The 23,224-nt window shown below is 37.1% G+C and overlaps 1 protein-coding gene across 2 annotated transcripts in view; it reads right to left on the bottom strand.

Annotated features, from left to right (window-relative positions):
* The window catches only part of UGGT2 (UDP-glucose glycoprotein glucosyltransferase 2), a 164,129-nt gene that overhangs the window by 44,801 nt on the left and 96,104 nt on the right, over nucleotides 1–23,224 (bottom strand). For both annotated transcript variants that reach the window (XM_027115971.1, XM_027115972.1), the window contains exons 21-27: nucleotides 22,907–23,113; nucleotides 19,426–19,557; nucleotides 13,940–14,064; nucleotides 12,068–12,163; nucleotides 7,391–7,493; nucleotides 3,903–3,982; nucleotides 1,404–1,587 (exon numbers count right to left, since the gene is read on the bottom strand). In XM_027115971.1, coding sequence (XP_026971772.1) covers nucleotides 1,404–1,587; nucleotides 3,903–3,982; nucleotides 7,391–7,493; nucleotides 12,068–12,163; nucleotides 13,940–14,064; nucleotides 19,426–19,557; nucleotides 22,907–23,113 — 927 coding nt within the window. The remainder of the gene's footprint in view (nucleotides 1–1,403; nucleotides 1,588–3,902; nucleotides 3,983–7,390; nucleotides 7,494–12,067; nucleotides 12,164–13,939; nucleotides 14,065–19,425; nucleotides 19,558–22,906; nucleotides 23,114–23,224) is intronic.

The following is a 23,224-nucleotide window of genomic DNA, read 5'->3' as shown; positions in this document are numbered from 1 at the left end:
AGGTTCTAAAAAGGCATTGCTATATTTGCCACTCACAACAAAATGTTTAATCTCTATTAACTGTACAATAGAAACTAAAATTTTTTTACCAGCAGACTCAATTTAAAAACTTTAAGCTGCATTAATTCTCCCACCGCAAACTTTTTACCCTTCTGGTTAGAATCTTTAAAGTTATTTACTGATATATATTGCTGAACTCTCTTAATGAAGAACCAATAGACCGACAGAGATCCAACTAATCATGGAGGAAACAGGATTTTTTTTACTTCATGCCAAATTCACTTCTGAACTTTCCCTCATGGATTTCATTATTTTGCTCTCTTTCTATTTTTTCCCTCAATTTGAAGGACCGATTTGAGATGATTGCTATGACTGAGTTTTAGGTTCTTCTCCGGGTGGGTAAAATTGGTCGTATAAGTGAGTATGTTCCAGGGAAGTGACTCAGGATCCCACAGGATCTACACATGAGTGAATCAGAAGAACGCTGCCTAGAAGGAAGATCTTTGGACAAAAGGTGACACATGAAAAGCATGAGAAACAAATAATGAACAACCTTAACCAAATTATTAGAGGTAAAATGTTTATGCCTGGGTCAAGGTAATGGCTACCTTCTGAAGGAGCTGTCAAATACAGAACTGGAAATAGGTCAGAGCCTGTGCAGGACCGGGCAATGGGGAGGACAGTGAGAAGGAAGTACTGCCCCCAGCCACCCCAGTTTCTAGATACCTGTCTTCTAGGTAAACTCTCCTAAAATGCTTCTGTTTTTTTTTTTTTTGTGCTTTCTGAATGCCTTTCCAATTTTGAATAGAATGTTTGGAAAGACTCCGAATATTATAAAATAGTCTCCTGTCGGTGGTTTTGTTTTGTGTGTGTGTGTGTGTGTGCTGTGGATTGAATGACTACAGGTGGGGAAGAGAAGTCCGGTCATTTACTGGACAAGGGTCACACTGGAGGTGGTGGGAAAGAATGCACTCAGCCCGAAGTATATAAGCAAACTTTTTCCTGCTTTCTACCCTAATCTCATTAGAACTGCTTTCTCTGGCTATGAGCTCTGGGGCAAAAAAGAATTTCAGATGAAACTGTTCCTGAGTTAAAAACAAAACCTGAAGGGCAAAGGTACTTAATGGTTTTGTCCTAAACCGCCATTCATCTGTCTCCATAGTTTCTACATTGTTCATCTTAGGGTAGCACTTCTGAAGCAACAAAAACAGTGAGGGCATTTAAGAACCCATAAAACCAGAGAAGCTGAATTTGGAAGTTAGGGAAACTCGAAAATCAAAGGAAAGACTGGATCAGGACCTAGAATCATAAAGGAGAAAATTCTGTTGAGCAGTGAGTAGGCACTTGGTACAGGAATAATAGCTCATAAGAATTTATCCTATTCCTCTTTCTTTGTAACTTACATCCTTTAAATGAATATTATCAAGGTCACAGTTGCTGTGTACTGTTTCAACCAACCAGCTTTCAGGAGTAATCATGTTGAGGGTTAGAAGGGGTGATTCAGGGATATCCAAGAATTTTGCCACTGGTCCAGTAACATCATTAGGTGGTAATGTCAGTTCCGGTTCCAGAACAAAACGGTAGAAGCTGTTGGTAGCACATAAATAAAATACATAGTGTGACCAAAACTGAGATTTCTTCTAAAATATTTTAAAACTGAAAATGGCTTAAAAACATGACCAGAAAGTCTTAAGTTAAAAACACACTAAAGATTTAAAACACACTAAAGTCTTAAAAACACGCTATACTGAAGTTAATGCTTATGTAAATGGTAGGCAATCATTATTTTGTTTACACTGTCATCTATTTTAAGACTGTATATATTATATACCCTTGTTAATTATTTCTTAATGAACATGATTAGAATCCCTTTAAGATATACTGACTTATGTGGGTTCCAGCAGTTTATGATCTGTATTCACTCACTGATCCTTCTTCAAAGTTTGAGCGTGGTCTATTTTTAGTGATTTTTATTAGCTCTCAGCACCATTAAGAACATGAAGAGAAATGATAACCAGAAAGCAAGTAAAATTTAAGCTAAGATTCTGATACTAATTCAAAAAGTGCAATTAAAAACAAACAGGAGTGAGTTTAAAGCAGCTGCTTATTCATAGAGCTTTTAGAAGTACCAGCAATCTTAATGTATTTAGCCTCACGCCCTAGTATCTTACATAATAAGAAATAGTTATAATACTAAGAACATTGACTTTCACTATTCTGGGACTACAATCAAGGTGTCCGCTGTGCTGTTGTTATCTCAAGGCTCCATGGGGGAAGGATCCACTCCCAGGCTCCTGCAGTTCCTCAAGGTCCACTGGCATGAGGGCAGTAGCTCCTCACTAGTGGTTGGCTGGAGACCTCCTTCAGTCCTTGCCACAAGGGCATCTCCAGCAAGCGTAGAGAAGCACACAAGAGCAAGAGAGAGAGAATGCCAGCAAGACAAAAGTCACAGCCTCTTACAACCTAATTGCAGAGGAGACATTCCATCACTTTTGCCATATTCTGTTCACTGAAAGCAAATCACCAGGTGCAGCCCGCACTCAAGGAGAACGTACGCTGGGTGTGACCCCAGGGGCGGTCATCACTGGCAGCTGTGAAGCTGCCTATGGCAGGCAGGCCGGCAGAGTCAAAACAGAAGAGAGGGTAAGAGGAGACTCTGGAGAGAACACAGTCCAAACCAAGTAGCTGGTACTGTCAAATGCAGCAGAAACATCATGAGGTAAGAAGTAGCCCATGGATGTTGCAAACAGCAATTTCTTTGTGATTCAGTTAAAGCCCAGCTTCAGTGGAGGTACCGGTGAATGAGAGATGAAGAGGGGGCTTGGCCACACGTCTGCAAAGCTGAGACGATAAAGACTGGAGAAGAGGAGGAAAAGCCAGGGCTCCAGAGGAGAGGAAGTTAAGTTTATTTCTTTTTAAAAATTGAATAATTCTTAAGACTGAAAGAAGAGGGCTAGTAGAGAGGTTAGAGATACAGAACCAGGAACTATGTGATAAAGCAAGGATCCAGAACAAATGGATAAGTTATGCATATACTGTATATATATTCTTTTTCATATTCTTTTCCATTCTGGTTTATCACAGGATATTACATATAGCTCCCTGTGCTACACAGTAGGACCTTGTTGTTTATCCATTCCATATATAATAATTCGTATCTGCTAACCCTGAACTCCCAATCCATCCCTCCCCCAACTCCTCCTCCTTGAAAACCACAAGTCTGTTCTCTATATCTGTGAGTCTGTCTACGTTTTGTAGATAGGTTCATTTGTATCATATGTTAGATTCCACATATTATGATATCACATGGTACTTGTCTTTCTCTTTCTGACTTACTTCACTTAGTATGATAATCTCTAAGCCCATCCATGTTGCTGAGCCCACTGTATATTTCTTTTGTTTGTTTGTTCGTTTGCTTGTTTTTGCGGTACGCGGGCCTCTCACTGCTGTGGCCTCTCCCGTTGCGGAGCACAGGCTCCGGACGCGCAGGCTCAGCGGCCATGGCTCACGGGCCCAGCCGCTCCGCGGCATGTGGGATCCTCCCGGACCGGGGCACAAACCCCTGTGTCCCCCGCATCGGCAGGCGGATTCTCAACCACTGCGCCACCAGGGAAGCCCCACACTGTATACGTCTAAATAGGTATTCCTAGATCACATTTTTAAAAACACCCATGGATGAACACAAATCCATGTAAATTCTGTAATTAGATTGGGTCAATTTTACTGGTTAGGTTACTTTAGTTTTATATCAATTAAGGTTAATAAGTTATCTCTGATCTTCTGATCTATTTCAGTTAAACATTTTGTGAAGACAAAAACAACAGATGCAGTAATTATGTTCCTTTTTTTCCTTTTAGCATTTGCAAATTTTTCAAAATGAAATTATGTTCACATAGACCCACCTCTTTAAAGGGGCTTCTGAAAGCTTACCCCTACAGTTCATGAACAATTTTATCTTCATGTTGATAATCTTGCCAAGTACCTGTTAGAAAAAATTTCCATATTTGAAATTAATAGCTAACACTTACGGCGCATTGACTATCTACCAGCTACTCCATTAATACTTGACATCCGTTATCTCATCTGATTCACACAACATCCTTTTGAGGTAGCTACTTTTACACAGCTGAGGCACAGACAGATGTAGTAATTTGCCCAAGAGCACACAGCAAGTCATGGAGGAAGTAAGATTTGAATCTACACAGTTGATTTCACTGCCCAAAGGTTATGCTGCCTACCTTTTGCCTAGTGTGACTTTCTTTACTGGTATCCAAATTTCCTTACTACTGAAGAACAGGTAAAATAATTATTAGAACCTTGACTTGAAAGACAAAGTGGTGACCTCACAACAACGATGGCAAGGGTGCCCTGATCCTTTTGGAATTTCATCTACACTGTAAAAGATGTAGGAAGGTCTTGGCTACATACAGATAAAATACTCTCTTTTCTTTTTATTTCCCTAGAGCAGCGGTCGCCAACCTTTTTGGCAACAGGGACTGGTTTCGTGGAAGACAATTTTTCCACAGACTGGGGTGGGGGGTAGTTTTGGAATGATCCAAGTGCATTGCATTCACTGTCACTTTATTTCTATTATTATTACATTGTAATATATAGTGAAATAATTATACAACTCACCGTAATGCAGAATCAGTGGGAGCCCTGAGCTTGTTGTCACCTGCCACTCACTGGTAGGGTTCTGATATGAGTCTGCAAGCAGCTGATTATTATGGTCTCTGTGCAGTCAAACCTCTCTGCTAGTGATAATCTGTATTTGCAGCCACTCCCCAGCGCTAGCATCACCGCTTCAGCTCCACCTCAAATCATCAGGCATTAGATTCTCATAAGGCGTGCGCAACCTAGACCCCTCTCACGCGCAGTTCACAGTAGGGTTCGCGCTCCTGAGAACCTAATACCACCGCTGACCTGACAGGAGGCGGCGCTCAGGTGGGATTGTGAGCGATGGGGAGCGGCTGTAAATACAGAGGAAGCTTTTCTCGCTCACCCGCCGCTCACCCCCTGCTGTGCGGCCTGGTTCCTAACAGGCCACGGACCGCTACTGGTCCGTGGCCCGGGGTTGGGGACCCCTGCCCGAGAGCACTGAAGTAGGAGAATTATTAATGTTGAGAGTCCCCACCTCCATACAGGCAACAAGTCAGTGAAGATTTGAAAGATATTAGACAACAAAGGACATAGGTAAAAGGAGAAGAATAAAACAGATACATGGAAGGGAAAGGATAGAGGTTTGAGGAGAAATCAGAATGTACAGACCAAGGATTTAAGAGCTGTGAGTTTTAATTCCCATTCTATCACTCCTATTAGCTACAACGGAGGCTGCTGAGCCACTGTTTCTTCCAAGTGTTAAATGAGACACTGACCATTTTTTCCAGTAAATTAATTTGTGCTTTATAGCACAAATTTACAGCATACATTTTCTCTATAGTAAGAAATAATATGCTATGTGAGGTTCTGAGTTGCTCAGAAACAAAGTATGCTACTGTTACCAATGATGTAAACTGGAATGCAATTCCATATTTTATATTTCTGTAGAACCCATACTGCTTATTCCTAAATTCTATGTTTACATAAAAGCTTCAGAGGTAAGCAATTTTTTTTTTGGATAATGAATCCCCATAGGACTAGGGAATCATACTACCTCCATTCCTCATAGGTATGATTACTGATCTCTGTTTTCTAGAGACTAATATCAATAGTGTGTCTAAAGAAGTTAAAGTTTGAAGGTATACAAATGCAGAAAGAAAGAATGAGGCAAGTAAATCAGCTGTGGAATGAAGTTTGCCCTGATTATACACTGAACAGGTAGAATGGCAACGGGTTTCCAAAATTATTTGTACACATTAATAAATGCGTTTATAACAGACACCTATCACCCATTTTTCCTATTTGATTTGAAAAGGCAAACTAAGTTCTGAGAGAAACATTTTGAAATTTGATAGAATATACACCAGTATGACCCAGCTTGATCATCTACATTTTCACCAGGCTTAATATCTAATTACTTTTGCCTGTTTCCAAAAGTAAACTGTCAAAGAACAAATAGTTTCCTCTTCTGAGAATATTCTTTGATGTGTCTTTTAAAAAAACCAGTATTGAGTAATTTCAAATAGAAGTATCCCAAAATTTTCAACATCATCAGAAAAAAAATAGAGCCTTCCAACATAACTAGCTTATTCAAATTTAAGCTACTGAAAGCGGCATCACAATTTGAATTTTTAAAATTTTCAGTACAAGGATAAGCCACATAATGTCCCTTCAGAGTCTGCTCTCTGTCTCCTAAGACTCATTCTCCTCGACTTGCCTAGGGGAAGAATCCTGTGACCAGGTGCAGCTGGCCGGCTGGCTGGCTACATTCTGGTCAGAGGGATGCAACTGGATGGAATATGTTTGGGGTTGGGCCCTTGTTCTCCCCTTCCCGCTGCAGAAATACAGAGATGATGTTGTGATCTTAGACTGCTGGAAACAAGCTGTTAATGAGGATGGCTGAACAGTACAGAAGATGTCTGAGTCCCTCACGTGTGGAGCTGCCTCAGCAACTCCAGGTGGCTTACAGTGGGATGGGGAGATGACAGAAATCAACTTCAGACTTGAAGGTACCGTTACTTTGCTCTTGTTACAGTGGCCAAACCTCTCGAACATAGCCTTCATGTTCTTTCTTCCACTAGCTTCACCTGTTTGGCTAATGTTACTTATTATACTTTAAGCTTATTATACTAATTACGCTTAGACATCAGCTTCTCCAGAAGCCATTCTCCACACCTGGGGTAAGAAAGATGATGATGGGAAGACGCTTGTATTAGTTAGCTCAGGCTGCCATAACAAAACACTGGGTGGCTTGAACAACAGAACTTTGTTTCATGTCAGGGTGCTGGCATGTTCAGTTTCTGGAGAGGGTTCTTTTCCTGGCTTGTAGATGGCTGCCAGGTGGTGGTGTACTCACATGAACTCTTTTTTATGTTCGTGAGGAGAGAAAGATCTCTCTTCTCTTCTTCTTATAAGGCTATCGATCCTACTGCATTACAGCCCAACCCATAGGATTTCATTTAACCTTAACTACTTCCCCAAGGCCCTATTTCCAAATACAGTCACATTGGGGATAGGGCTTTAACATATGAATTTTGGGGGCGATGGGGACAGCAATTAGGTCCACATTAACACCTAACCTGGTACTGCCATAACACCATAGGCATACCGCTATCATTTCATTTTCTACACTGAAATATGACAATCTATTTAGAATGCTGTATGAAAGAATCAAGAGCAGACATTTGATTATACTTGAAAACAGACCTGAAAAGATTATAAATTTCAAAATAAAAGTAGTATGTATCATATAATAAATATGTATAATATTTAATAAAATATGATATCTTACAATCAATAACTGTGCCATCTTCTGTGCCTCTCTTGTCAATGGATCAACAATAGCAATGACATCAAAGGACGTATCATTCTGCTGAGAATTTATCTTTATAATGCTAGAAAAATAAAAAATAAGATGAACACGGATCAGTTAAGTTTATTCAATTGCCTAATTAATCTTAGCTACGTACATTCTTATAAATTTCTTTCTTTTTCACTGGATTAAAAAATCCTGGTTATTTCACAGAAGAAAATGCAAATTTAAAAGTTTAATGTTTGCGTTCAATAAATTAGAAAGCTGCAAAGAATTAGAGAAAATGAAAGTAAGAAATTATGGACGAATGATTTTTTAAAAACTCTTCAAAGAACAATGCTATTATAGTGAAAAAACTTTATAATTTTAAGCCCCCCAAATTCTCATGGATCATACAATGTAAAAACATAAAACAGGGACTTCCCTGGTGGCACAGCAGTTGAGAATCTGCCTGCCAATGCAGGGGACACGGCTTTGAGTCCTGGTCTGGGAAGATCCCACATGCCGCGCAGCAACTGGGCCCGTGAGCCACAACTACTGAGCCTGCGCGTCTGGAGCCTGTGCTCCGCAACAAGAGAGGCTGCGATAGTGAGAGGCCCGCGCACTGCGATGAAGAGTGGCCCCCTCTCGCTGCAATTAGAGAATGCCCTAGCACAGAAACGAAGACCCAACACAGCCAAAAATAAATAAAATAAATAAATAAATAAATAAATAAATAAATAAAAGATGCTTCTGTGTTAAATATATTTTCTCAGATTTGAGAATGACAGAATTAACTATTCAGTACTTCTATTAAACTTACTAGTTTTAAAAACCCAACATATTATAACAGGAAAGCTCAGGGGAAAAACACCCAAATTTTTCATATTATTTTGACCTAAGTCATCCTCTCCACACCTCCTCCCCTCTGACCTTTCCGTTTTTGAATTTCACTGATCTAAGTTAGAAGACGGACTAATCTTTAAAGGAAAATGTTGGGAAAATCATTAAAAGCACAGAAAAGGCCAGTAGGAGATAATCCATTCTATATTTAATTTAAAGTTTAAAGGATGTATTTAATTAAAAGTACAGAACAGTCCAATTGATTACTCTTTTAACACTACAATAACATAGGAAATCAGTTTTTCTGGAGATGTATAAATTAAATATCTTACATATTACAAAGGTAAAAAGATTTTACCAAATCAAACTGTACCCCTGTAAGACTACAGGGATCTTAGTCTTCTTTGGTACAAGAAGACTATAAATATCTAGACTTCTGCAGTGAAATAACTTCTCAGCAATCAAAAGCTAATGTAAAATTCCCTTCAAATATGGGTCTTCTGACCTAGAGAGATGAAAGACACTTTATTTTATATGCAGTTGATAAGAGTTAATAATGTTTAAACAGGAGTGTCAGAATCAGACAACAAATCCTGGTAGATAACTGCTGCTAGAGACTAGGGCTACAAATCGGATGTTTTAAATTTAAGAGACTACCTACAATGGTTAATTCCTTTAGTTTTCTTGGTGAAAATTTTACAAATTACTATCATACTTGCAGCACTAGTCAAAAGTGGTTGTTTTCTATATGCTTCATGAGACATTACAATGGCTAAAGTAGGCATCTGTTGACAGCTACTTTAAGTTTTTTCCCCCAGACTACTACCAATTCTGTGAGGTTCTGTGAATCAGAATCCCATAGTTCCCATCACCTGTGTAGTATGTGTGTTGGTTAGGCTGAACGACATTTTCCAGAATTCCCTTTCCTTCACGTTTCTGGTGGGTGGGCCAGAAGAGAGATTCTCAGGATATCTGGAGGGCAGGAGGGGGCGGCAGCCATTCTCTAGCTCACACACTTTGTTACTGATCTGCTGACTCAACGTCGTTGGCGTGAGGTCCCCACTGGTTCGACCTTCCCCAAGATCCTCCTTCTACTCTCTGACTCCTAGGGCACGTATGTGTGTTTAGCACTGTGACAGGGCTCCCATCTTCTGCAGGACACCTGCTATGCACGAAGGTCAGAGGCAACAAGAACTGACACAGGTTTCAGTCCACACCTGTGGGATTCCAGCTTGCTCTTGACAACTCTCCCTTGCTCTCTCCCCTCTTGACAGTTACCTCTCTTCCTAATTGCCTGCCCTGTGAACTTAAAGTTCCAGTATCAAAAGTCAACAGCCTTACAGAGACTACTTAACCAGCTCCCACAATTGTGTAACGTCAAATCCTATAACAATTCATTCATTCACGCATACATACATACATAAATTCTTATCTATACACTTCCCAATATACATATGCATACATATATACCACACACGCATGTGTGTGTGCAACAGTGATTCTACTGCTCTGACTGACCCAGACTACACAGCCCAGCATTGCTAATGTGCTTCTCTCTTTTTCTAGGCTTCCAACACAAACGAAATCCAACAAAGTCATTGTTTCTTCAATAAATTAAGACCTTCAATCAGATTATCATTAAGTCTTGCTGACATGGATCCTACATTTAAGGTAAGTATTCACATTTCTCCCCTGATTAATACGAGTTGATTTTATGGCTTAACTTTCAGGTTCAATCTTAGTTCTCTTATTTCCAAGTTGGGAGAAGCACCTCGTTATTTGTGTAACAAATACACATAGCTACAACGCATTAAATAAATATCTACTATACTTAAGACAGTAGGCCTGAATCTCATAAAACCCCTGAAGGGTAGGGATCATCATCTATATTTTATAGACTAAGAAACTGAGGCTAAGAGAGGTCACATAGCTAGGTAAGTCGTAGACTGGGATCAAAAAGCTGTTCTTTTTTTTTTTTTTTTGACAAGAAAGCTCACGCTATGCCATACAACCAACGTTGATGTGGATGAATAGATCGTACCAACATGTGTAAACACACAGAAGGAAAAGTTAAATACCTAAATTATACACATGAACTCAGAAAAATGGAAGATTACTGACTTTGCCTTGAAAAATGTCAGGCATTAGATGAGTATTATTGTATAAACATAGATGCATACCAATACACATATACTACATATCCACTTATAAATATTTGTAACAATGCCCCAGAAATAAATAGAAAAGAACTGGAGAATTGTAAACCACTGTCACAAAGTCACATCATATCCTTCCACATAAAAGAAGGCTTAAAAGCAGCGGGACACATTGATTAATGTGAGAGCTAAAGAAAGAAAGCAGAGACTACAACAACAATAACCTATGAAAGATCAAATGTTTCAGACATTTAATGTGGGAATAAACATTTCCAAACATATCAAAATTCCTAAATATAACATAACCGTGTAACAGTATAGTGATTAATGTTTGCAATGATAGTTGTGAATAATTTGTGTTAAATTATTTCAGCATATGGTATTTAAGAAATCAAAGACGTTTGCAAAAAGAATTCCACTAAATGTGTTTAAAATACTTTAAAAGTATTGAATCTCAGTTATCTGAAAAAAATAAAAATTTCATTCCCAATAGCGCTAGATAATTTCTCTTTAGAAAGTAATTTTTCCTAAGAATGATACTACTATACATGTGTGAAGACACCTCAAAAGATAGACCTTCTACAGCCAAAGAACGTGTTATCTTGTAATACAGTAAACAGAAGCAATGCAAGATCGCATCTACCATAAAATCAGAAAACTTAGAAGGAAGTGTCAGCCATTTTAAGTTTACGATAAAGTAATTTGTCTCATTTTAGCTTTATAAGAGCAGTGATTAGAAAAAGAAAATAAAACATGTCTATAGTTTAGTTACATAATGTCTAACTGATTATTTTTTCCCATTCTAAGTGGTCCTTAATTTTTAAATTAAAAAAAAAAAAGTTCCTGCTGGGGACTCAGATTATTTTACGTATGTAGATAGAACTTGATGAATTTTATTTCAAATATCTTAGAGGGGAAGTATTATACAGTAAAATTATAAACTAGTTTATTATTCTAAAACACTATTTCTCTGATGGCTCTTTTTGGAAACCTAATTTTTATGAAATAATAAATTTTTAACAAAAAAAGTGTTCCATGAATAAGTTACCCAACTGTTGAGTTTACCAAAAATGAACTTTTCTTTTGTTTTCTTTTAGCCACACCACGCCTCATAATCGTCAATATGTTGAGGCACACTGAAAATCTCACTCCTCCACCCCAAAAGGTTCAGTATTCTCTAAATTTACTTGACTACAGTTTCTCCCTCAGAAGATATCTGTCAACATTTCAGAGTAATGTTCCATAAAACACAGTTTGGGATATTCTGTTGTACATGTCTACACTTTATTAAATAGAATTCTTCAGTAACTGAGCCTTTTATACATTGAGAATATAAAGATATTATTATTTATAAAGATTATACTGCAAAAATTCCAAATGATCTTGAATGTGGAAGAAAGATGAGAATAAGACAAATCATACTAGATTTAACTTACTTGAAACTTCATATCCTATATATATATATCTGTGTGTGTGTATATATATATATATATATATATGTCATTTATTTACTAGAATATAATTAACTAAAATTTCTTTTCCCTATCTTGTCGAATACATTTATTCTCTAACAACTTTTAATTCTACTTTAACTTTTGCTATATTGTGAATACATATGGTAACCATAATTCAGTATAAGATGCAGTGTCAGGAGAAAAACAGCACTAATACATCTTACCTGTGATTCTCCTCAAGAAATGTGACATCATGCCGAGATGCATGTTTAGGTAAAGAGGAAAGAAGGGCATCGATTTTCATAACAAGGTCACTCAGGCTGGAGAAACAAGATAAATGAGTTTTGGGGGGGAAAGAAAGGTCCATATTTTATGTCACAATTAATGTCTCAAGAAAGGGGAATTTAATGTAAAATATCTCCAATAGACAAACTGTATATACATGACCTTTCTTCCAAACTTGTATAATTTGTCAAAGTAAAATGACTGCTGCTTTTAAAGTCATCCTATTTTTTCTTATCATTGATATGATATTTAAACACATAAGTGTTCCTAATAGTGTCTATAAGAATATGGAGAATCATTTAATTCAAGTCAATATTTGCTGAGTGCTGGTTATATATCCAAGCACTGGGACCCATGTAGGAAAGAAAGAAGAGCAGGAAGAACAAAAATTAAATGATAGAATAACTACTTTCAAAGAACTTTTAATATAGTTGAGAAGCCCAGATTTCTTTGGTTTCAAATTCATTTGAAAACTAAAATTGTACAAAATAAATACCTGGATTAAATATAACCAAATTTAAAAATCCATAATAGAGAAAATGTATATGTTCAATGATATGCTGGAACAGAAAATGTTAGCTGAACTTTAAGAAATGTCCCCCTCCACCAAAAAAGAAAGAAAGAAAGAGAGAAAAGATAGGCATCTCCATTTTATAAACAAAGAAATTTAGAGTCAGAGTGGTTGAGAACCTTGTCAGTACTGTCAGCATCTCTCTACTATAACATGTTTTGCTGGACTACAGGTCCTGTACACTGTATATTATTTTAATTTGTAATACCTACCATATCTTTCACAGAGCATTACATTTAATGGCCACTTAATAAACATAAAATAAATGGGTTAATCCAAACCATAATCTACTCGTAAACTTTCTTAAGGTATTTATTTATTGGCCACACACTCTCTAATACATAAAATTGTAGGCACGTTGGAGGAAGAGCAAACATGAATTAAAACAATCATATGAAAAGATACTCAACTTTACTAGAAGTCAAGGAAGTGCAAATTAAAACAAGATGCAATTTCACATCCATCAGATAGGAAAAATTAACAGGTTGCGTAACACCAAGTATTGGTGACGACTTGGGGAAACGAACACTTATACATTTCTGGTGGCAGTGTTAATTGTTGCAACTCCTTTGAAGGACAGAATTTAGCAACATCTGGTAAAGCCAAAGGTACATCTATCCTACAGCCCAATAACAACACTCGTTTACTCTAGAGAAACTCACACATTGTACAAGGACACATGTAAACCAGGTTCATGATAGCATTCACATAATAGTAAAAAACTAAAGCCAAGTTAACTGTACTTCAGTAATGGAGTATATAAATGAACTGCAGTATATTCACAAAATGAAATACTAAAAAGAAACTGAAATGAATAAGCTCGCTCTATATACATGAACATGGATAAAGCTCTTATGGAGGCAGACTGCAAAAGGAGCCTATGTATAATAGCATATCTCTAAAAAAGTCAAGACTTTAACACAAACACTAATAATAGATATTTACATATGAAGCAAAAGTATAAGCACATATATGGGAATCATGCACACAACATTTGAGAAAATGGTTACCTCTTAGGGAGGGAGGAGAATGGGACAAACAAGACAAAACAAAATATTAACATCTACAGTTTGGTAGTAGTAAGCAAATGGTTATCATCTGCTGTTTTTTTATATTCTCTACATGTCTTTTATTATATCTTCTGTGTGTATTTGAAACATTTTCTAATCTTAAAAAGAAAAAATCGGATACAAAATACCAAACTCTAAAATGAATTGCTCTTACAATTTTAAATACTTACTTCTTTGAGTTGACTTCTGTATTTTCAACAATGTCTTCAATTTTCTCTACTAAATTAGTCAATGTTATCTTTTCCAACAAGTAAAAATCTTCTGCACAGAAATCTTCATCTAAAGGTCCTAAGAACTTAAAAGCAGTTATATTATTGTATATCTTCTACAAGATACCAATTTGGGACAAGTATTTTCTTATCAAATAGATATTTCTTGAAGCAAATATTGATTAGAGATTAAACAGATGGTGGCTATTAATCCCACAATTTACTAAGTCCCCTGGGAAACAAGAGAAAACTATTTCCTCACTTTGATATTATAAATAACATTTGCATCAATACCGAAATCAATGTGGCAAAAAAATCAGCAAATTATTTCCATTTGAAAGTTTTACTTTGAGACATAATGCTTCCAAAAACCTAAAGCTTTTCATTCTAAAGTAAGTTATCAAAGCAACTGTCTATATTCCATAAGTCTTTTAATTTCAGTATTTTCCTATTTAATCTGTAAATTGTAGTCTACACTATGCAGATATGAATTAATATATAAACAAGGCATAAAAGAGCAAAAACCAAGAAACAAATCCCATAATTACTTAATAATACCAACCAATCTTCATCTAACTGATGCTGTATAAACTGTCTGGAGCACAGCAAGGTCTTGTAGGTTAGCTTTAAACCAGTAACTACAGAGCGGGGAAGCTGTAAAATTCCCAGATACCTGAACTTCTCAGGATGGCTATCCCACCACAACCACCCCAACTCTGCTACTGTTATCATTTTCTGGAAAAGCTAATACGTGCATCATCATAAAATTATTAACATAAGCCTGATGTAGAAGGTGAGCCCTGACATAGTCTTATGCACTAAACAATTAGACTTAATGACAAACAACTAGAAAACATGTCAACCAGAATGAAATGGTTGCAGTGGATTTTTAAAAATTAATTAATTAATTAATTTTTGGCTGTGTTGGGTCTTCGTAGCTGCACGCGGGCTTTCTCTAGCTGCAGCGAGCGGGGGCTGGCTATTCTTCATTGCGGTCTTTAGGCGCGCGGGCTTCAGTAGCTGTAGCATGCGGGCTCAGTAGTTGTGGCTTGCAGGCTCTAGAGCGCAGGCTCAGTAGCTGTGGCGCACGGGCTTAGTTGCTCTGCAGCATGTGGGATCTTCCCGGACCAGGGCTTGAACCCATGTCCCTGCATTGGCAGGCGGATTCTTAACCACTGGGCCACCAGGGAAGCCCTGCAGTGCATTTTCTTACTTCCCCTTCATATGCTTCTGCAATTAATATTTTCTAAAAATTAATGAAGTATAGTTCTTGAATCTTTTCTCATTTGCTCACATCAAAGGTGATATTAGTTGGAATGTTGGCATCCAGCTAAATAAATACCATGTTCACTTTAAACATAAAACCTGGGCTCTTAAAAGTACAAAAAATGGGCACTGTAATACTAAAAGTACACATATAAACATTTCATTTCCTTAAGATTTGCTATCATTTTTAAGGTAACTTTCAAAGCACTTTTAATGCTGTATTTTTTTGACTGTGAATAGGAGAGGCCTGGAAAAGAGCTGAATTTTATCTATACCACTTCTAGTGACTTGAGTAGTTTTGTTAATAACTTAGAATAAGGAACTAAAATCTCAAATAATTTTCCTAAGGGATGAACAAGATTGGGTATCTTTACTGATTAAATTCACCAGAAAACCGGCTCTATTGCACCTATGTAAGTTCAGTGTCAAACAGCTAGCAGAAACTTGGTTCTTCTGTGTCTTAGTTCTTCTACTTAAAGATGAATATGATGTTTGTGGAATAAAGCAACTTAAATAGTATAAAATCACATAATGGCCAAATTGGGAAATGGAACATTAAATTTGAAAATCACGTAATAGTACAATAAAACCTATCTGGAGCTTAAATCTTTACAACGTTTTGGAAATGTGATTTTTCAGTTATACAGAATAACTGCTATAACAGAAATGCATTACCTCATTTGACAGATCATTACAATTTTAGAAAACTCTGTTAGAATGTTCTTCCACATACTGAGCTAAAAATCTCTCCCCCCTCGTGGAAGTTGGATCAACTGGGCTTGATTCTATACTGACTCTCAATGAATACAATGCAAATCAAATCTATAAATGTACCCATATTTCCCATGATAGCCTTCAAATATTTAAAGAGAAAACAGAAGTTAATATTTGCTGAAAATGTACTCTGTGTCTGGGGCTGTTCTATGTGTTTTATGTGTAAAAGTACATTTAATCTCTCTGGCAACTTTAAAACAGACTATTACCTTTTCCATTGTGCAAATGAGGAAACCAAGTCTTGCAAAGGTTATACAATTAATGGTGCAACCAGAATTTGAATCCAGATTCGCCTAGCTAAAACAAAAAGGCCTTGTTTCCCTTCTCTCTGCCACACCACGTCTTTCATCAATTTGTAAATATGTAACATGATAAAAATAAATATAATTATAGCAATAGCATTTTTAGGGTTTTGTTTAATCTCAAAATATATAGATTTTTAATTCTTTAGCATGGCAGTAAGAAAGTATGAGATCATCATTACACCCCAGTTTGATCATTTATAAACAATTTTAACTTTGAATATGTTTCAATTCTAACGTAAATATTTGGACAGGTTCAAAATGAAGATTGATTCTAAAATGTCAGAATTATTTTAATCATTAAACTATCTGGTTCAGAATTATAACTATCTGTTACAATTGCTACGATTATTGTGTTTCATAGCATTGCTCTGAGACACAGTATAATATTACATTATAGTTCATAAACCATAGTACTTATTTTCAAATATATCATACTTTTGTATTCAAACCACAGTCCTACAAATAAAAGGATAATCAAAATTACAATTTTCCATTAGTCGACACAAAAAGTCAATGTCATCTGACTTAATATCTATCTCTAGCCCCAACCTCTCCCCGAATTTAACTCATACGTTCAGCTGTCAACTCAACCAGTCTACTCAGAGGTCCAGAACTGAACACTGAACTCTTAATACGTCCAGAACTGAATTCTCTATCTGCCCTTTCCACTCCTTCTGAACAAGCCCACTCCTCCTGCAGTCTTCCTTTCCCTAAAACAGCGGCAGCTCAATTCTGCTAGTCACGTAGTTCTCTTACATCCCACTGTAAGTCTGTCAGCAATTCCTGGTCATCCTCCAAAATACATCTCACGTCTACTTCTCCCTACTTCCACTAGAGCCATTCTGGTCCAGGCCACCATCACATCTCACTTGGACTACTGTAATAGCTCCTAACTGGTTTCCTAACACCTACAGTCTATCCTTGATGTAACAGCCACTAGCGATCCAAATGAAACGTCAGTTCATGTCAATCCCCCGCCCAGGACCATTGGCTTCTCAACTCATTCAGAGTAAAACCCTACCTGACCTGGCCTCCAGGTACCTCTCTCCTGTTCTCTTCATACCTGCTGTTCCTAGAACACACAGATGTGAGCTCATTTCAGGACCTTTGTACTCACTGTTCCCTCTACCTAGACCGTTCCCCTTCCAGATATGCAACATGGCTCGCTCCCTCACCTCCTTTGGTTCTCTGTCCAAATAACACTTTATCAGTAAGGACACTATTTTTTTTTGGTCCCTGCTCACCAAAGTGTAAACACCACAGAAACATGTTTGGTCAGTACTATACTCTCAGATTCTAGAAGAATGTTTGGTTCATGGCAGATGCAAAATTACATCTAAATGCTTTCATCAATTTCAAGGGCAGTGAGAAGAAAACAGTTCTAAGAGAAATAAGTTGAACATAACTATATTTGTTCTCACTAATATTGATAACAATATCTGAATTATATTAAACAATGACAAAAGAAAACATAGGGTAGCTTTTCCGTAATGTAGCAACATAACCAAAAGGCAACGTAACAGATACAGCAGGCTGTAATTTTTTTCTTTTTATCTCTTAAAATGCCTGACAGAGCCGAAGGTAGCCATATACTTTAAAACTGTTCTAAAAAGTTAGATTTCTTCCCAAAGCAACTGTTGAAAAAAAAAGCAATGCCATTTTTGGGCTTTCACATAGCTCATTATCAAAATTCACTAATATTTTATATTACTGTAATAATAAATGGCAACGGTTGTCACCAATTGTAAAACAGCACTGTACACAGATGAATCCGCGTCTAACTATTTTTAGGAGCTAACACAATTAGCTCAAGAACTGTTACAGTGAAGCGGAAATATGTGATTTGTGGATGCTTGTGGATATGAGTCCCTCACTATTCTCCAATTTCTATTATTTATAGATTCAGATAAGAAGGAATAAATAAGCATAACTTTAAGGGAATGATGACACAGGAATGAAGCATGCAGGTGAATAGAGCTCATAAAAATGTAGAAAACAGAGAAGACACTACAGCTTTGAAGAGGATTTAGGGATACGTAATTTGATGCTTCAAGCAGAGATAATGTCAAACACACTGCATTAGTTGATTTCTAAATACACCTAAGCACCAGATTCAATTTTTAAAAACTTAAACCATTCCTGAGAAAGAAAACCAGACTATCATACTAAAAATTATTAATAAGTAGCTATCATCCACTAATTTTGTATGTACCTATTAAAACTCCCTAATTAATCATATACACATTTATGATATACTAAGAGAAAAAAGTATGATATAAAATTATATATATATAATAGCATCACAATTATGTATTTAAAAAGACAGACATGGCTATGTAGAGTAGAGAAGGGTTAGATGGTAAAACAATAAACTATTAATCATAAATTTTATTAGGATGGTGGAAGAGTGATTTTTACTATAGATTTTAAAATATGATATTAATAAATACTACTTTATAGTTCAAAACTTGCAGTATTGTTATTTAACATAATCAATTGTAGAAAAAAGCTACAAGAAGAAAAAGATGTCAGAATGTACTTTTTTTTTTTTTTTTTTTTTTTTGTGGTACGCGGGCCTCTCACCACTGTGGCCTCTCCCGTTGCGGAGCACAGGCTCCGGACGCGCAGGCGCAGCGGCCACGGCTCACGGGCCCAGTCGCTCCGCGGCATGTGGGATCCTCCCGGACCGGGGCACGAACCCGTGTCCCCTGCATCGGCAGGCGGACTCTCAACCACTGCGCCACCAGGGAAGCCCAGAATGTACTTTTTACACCTACTTACAACAGTGCTCAATCACAATGTTGTAATGTAAACAAAACTGTTTGTTCTAATATTTATATTATAAAAGCTATCCTCCCAAAACATCCTTAGCTGCATTCAATGTTATCACCAATGGGAGGGAGGGGTGAAGAAACAGGTACTGTGCCACGAACTGGACATCTCAGTGGCCATTTTATTTACGCTGAGACCTGTCTGGCAAGTCTAGCCCACGAGCACCGTCCTCTGTGTGTGTTGCATCAGGTGTGTTGTGACAGAAAATGCTTGACACCCCCGTATCACAGTGTCACTGAGAAAAGTGAGCAATTGCTTTTTTTTACTTACTTTCCCATTGCTGACAACACCTATTTCTCCAGGACGCAATTTAAGTACATCTTGACAGAACAACTGGTGAGTTCGAAAAATATTCACTCCAATGGTATTATATTTTTTCTCAAAGGCATTTTTATCCATTCCCTAAGGTATAAGTTAAGAATGATAAAACCAGTAAGAGAACAGTAAATACATTAAATAATTTTTTAAACATAGCCTACTTTAATATATTAGCATAAAATTTAAAATTATATTAATTTGTGATTTTAAAATGTACTATTTTGTTCTGAAACCACATTTAAAAAAAGAATCCTTCTTTGGCAAGGCAATTACAATATCTGTAAATCCTGTTACAAGTAGATACAGTTTGCTACTCATTCTTTGAGAATTTTGGGTGGATTACTGATTAGTAAAATGCTAGGAAACATCAATTTAAATAAAATTTAACATTAAACAATGAAATACAATGTTTATTAAATTCTGAATTCAGTACCTCCATTTTGGTGTGTTCAATTAAAAAAATTATTGTTTAAAATAGAAATACCCTGCTCATTCCATTACACCAATCCCATGAAACCAATTTAGTAATAGTGCATTTAAACTCTGAAATACAAAAGTAATCTTTGCCATCTCAGTGTGTATCAAACTTTAATATGCATACAAATCACCTGGGTGTAGATCCAGGGAGGGCCTTACATTCTGACTTTCTATCACGTTCCTGGTACTCCTGCAAGGTCAGAAATGTTCCCCCGTGCTGTCCAACACACAGCCACAGATGGGTACTGAGCGCTTGAAATGTGGCTAGTATGACTGAGAAACTGAATTTAAATTTAATTTAAGTTTAAAATAGCCACATGAAGTTAGTGGCTACAGTATCAGACAGTGTAGCTCTAGATCTTTACTTCCAAAACCTCTGTCTCAGTCAACCCCTCTCTGACCACAATCTGCTGACCTTCTAGCTCATTCATCCCAGTGTCACCAGACCAACCATTACTCAACCCTTTAGTCCACTGACCCTACCACTTATTTACTGTCCATCACACTTTCCATATTATCATTTTCCTCCTAACCAAGTTATACCCCAGAGCCCTTTACTATAACAGAAACATTCCATGCTCACCTCCCCTGGATGCTTCCCCTCAGTTATTCACCTGGCAAAACCTCAACTCTGGTTAAACACATCTCTGCTTACTCTGCAACTGGATCCAAACAGCTTTAGGGCAGCGGGAGAAAAACATGCGGCCAACATTGATCTCACTTTCAATTTATGGTCATCAACCTCAAGTGGGCCCTCAGAAATCTTACTATAATGTTTTTAATTCACTTTCTCACTCGCAGAATACTAGAAAAATATTTGACATTTTCTCCTCTACCCTCGAACCTCTAAGAGCACCTACTCCTATTCTAATACTTAGCTAATGACTTGACCTTCTTTTGAGGACAAAATCAATCAGAAGTAAAGTACTCATCTTGCTACCACCAAAAAAATCTACCCCATTCTTCAGCCAATACTTACAGCTTGTGCACTGGGTCCCAGCACCTCTTAGCTACGCAAGAGCTATCCTCCCACTTTGCTCTGCTCCGTTTCATCTTTTCTCATTTTCTGGATGGACTGTTTTCATCAGCATACCACAAATATGTGAAATCCTTCCATGACCTCAAGCCCTATTCTAGCTACAGAGTATTTCTCGGTTCCCCACATAGGAAAATTCCTTTAAAAAGCTACCTATACTTGCTGTCTCTGTTTCCTGATTTCCTATTCTCTCTTGAATCCAGTTCACGTTTATACCAATCACTTCACTGAAACTGTTCTTATCAAAACCACCAATGACCACCTAAACAAATAAAATGGTCGATTATGAAGCCTAATTTCAAGAAATATGGCATAGTTTATCATGTCCTCCTTGAAATACTTCCTCCAGGTGGCTTCTAGGATATCACACTCTCCTGGTTATCTTCCTAACCCAGTGGCTGTTCCATTTGTCCCCTCTACTGGATCATCCTTTTCTTGCGTTCCTCTACATGTTGGAATGTTCCAGGGCTACTTTTCAGTCCCTCTGTTCTCCAACCCCTGCCCCACTCACTTCCAAGGTATTTCATCCAGTTTCTTAGCTTTAAATTATATATAATGTTGATGACTCTCAAAACAAAACAAAACATTATACCCTCCATTGATTCCTACACTTATTAACTAAATTGTCAACTCAACATCTCCACTTGAATGTCCAACAGGCATCTCCAACTTAACACACACAAAACTTAACTCTTGATCCCCTATGTATCCCAATCTTCTCTTCATCAAGACTTCCCCATCTCAAAAAAAAGACACCACAATTCTAGCTGTTCAAGACAAAATCCTTGAGTATTACTTTCACATGTCACATACAATTGGCAGCTCTTCAAGCTGACTACAGTTGTAACAGATATTATGTATATACCATCTCACCATGTCCACCACCAATATCTACTCCAAGACACCATTATTTCTTACCTGGATTGTTGCAATAGCATTCTAATTGTTCATCCTATTTCCACTCTTGTTTACCGACTATCAAATCTTCACATGGCACCCAGAGTCATCTTTTTCAAGATTATTAATCTCACGAGATTCCTCAATGACTTTCCATTATACTCAGAAAAAATTTCAATTCCTTACCATGGCCTATGAGTGCTTGAATATCTGGGAGTATGTTTGTGAACTCATTTCCTACTAGTCTCCCCATCACTCTACTTTGGTCATGATGACCTTCTGCCTATACCCCAAACCTGGCAAGACTGTCTCTGTGTCAGGCCTTTAGACCTGCTGTGTTCTGAACCTGGTATATTCTCCTCTGTAAGAAAGTCTGTAGGCTTTCCATGGCTTGACTTCTCATTTCATTCAGAGCTCTGCTCAGACATCAGCTCTTTAGAGATGACTTCCCTTGACCACTCCAGCTAAAAGAGCATCCCTCAAACTGTTTACTTTCTTATATTTCTTTATATCTTTCCAAAACCACTTACCTGGTCTTTCCCATTACAATGTAAGCTCCATAAGAACTGGGACTCTATCTGCCTTGTTCGTAAGTATTATCGCCATTGTCTGGTAGACAATCAATAAATATTTTTTGAATGGATTAATGAATCTTTCTTCCAGAGGATCAGCTTCTGTCTTTAGAATTTTCCCTGTACTGGACCCCTTGAGTGAAATAACTGAGGATTATTCACATAATCCTTTAACTCCTAATGCTTCACATAAGTACGTATCCTGACTAGAATGCCTTTAACTTTAAGGATCATGAAGTAGTAGTTGAAATATATGAAATTTGATTTGTTAAGTGCCTCTATGCAAAGCTGTATCATGTAACATGCATCTTTTCCCACTGTAAAGGAAAGTTTATTATCCCCGTTTGATTATACTTAATGATTTTTTAACATGATATCTCCAAGCACACTGACTTATACTTTTGAAATATGCAAGATACTTATTTATTATTTCAAACAAATAGCTACTGACCTCAGTAAGGAATGTTTTAATTTTATCTCCAGAGTAAATAGCTGTAGCAGTTTCTTCCTCTGCCAGTTTCCTGAGAAAGTTTCTCAAAAAGCTGTTTTTCAGTGTAAGAAAAGCTGCCAGAACTCCTCTGGAAATAGCTGTGTTATCTTCATCTATTTTTGATGTAGGATTATAAATAACTCCCAACCGACCATGAACACTTACTTCCTGCAAAACACATTTATAGGTGAAAAATATCAGTATCTTACCTGTCCTTTTACAACTGAACTTTCTTCTTTCCAATTAAGTTTGCTCGCTTTACCATACAACATCTTTCAC

Source organism: Aethalodelphis obliquidens, unplaced genomic scaffold (assembly GCF_003676395.1).
Source record: "Aethalodelphis obliquidens isolate GAN/ISIS:26980383/991018 unplaced genomic scaffold, ASM367639v1 scaffold15, whole genome shotgun sequence".
NCBI classification, from domain to species: domain Eukaryota; kingdom Metazoa; phylum Chordata; class Mammalia; order Artiodactyla; family Delphinidae; genus Aethalodelphis; species Aethalodelphis obliquidens.
This window is presented reverse-complemented; position numbering and strand designations above follow the sequence as displayed.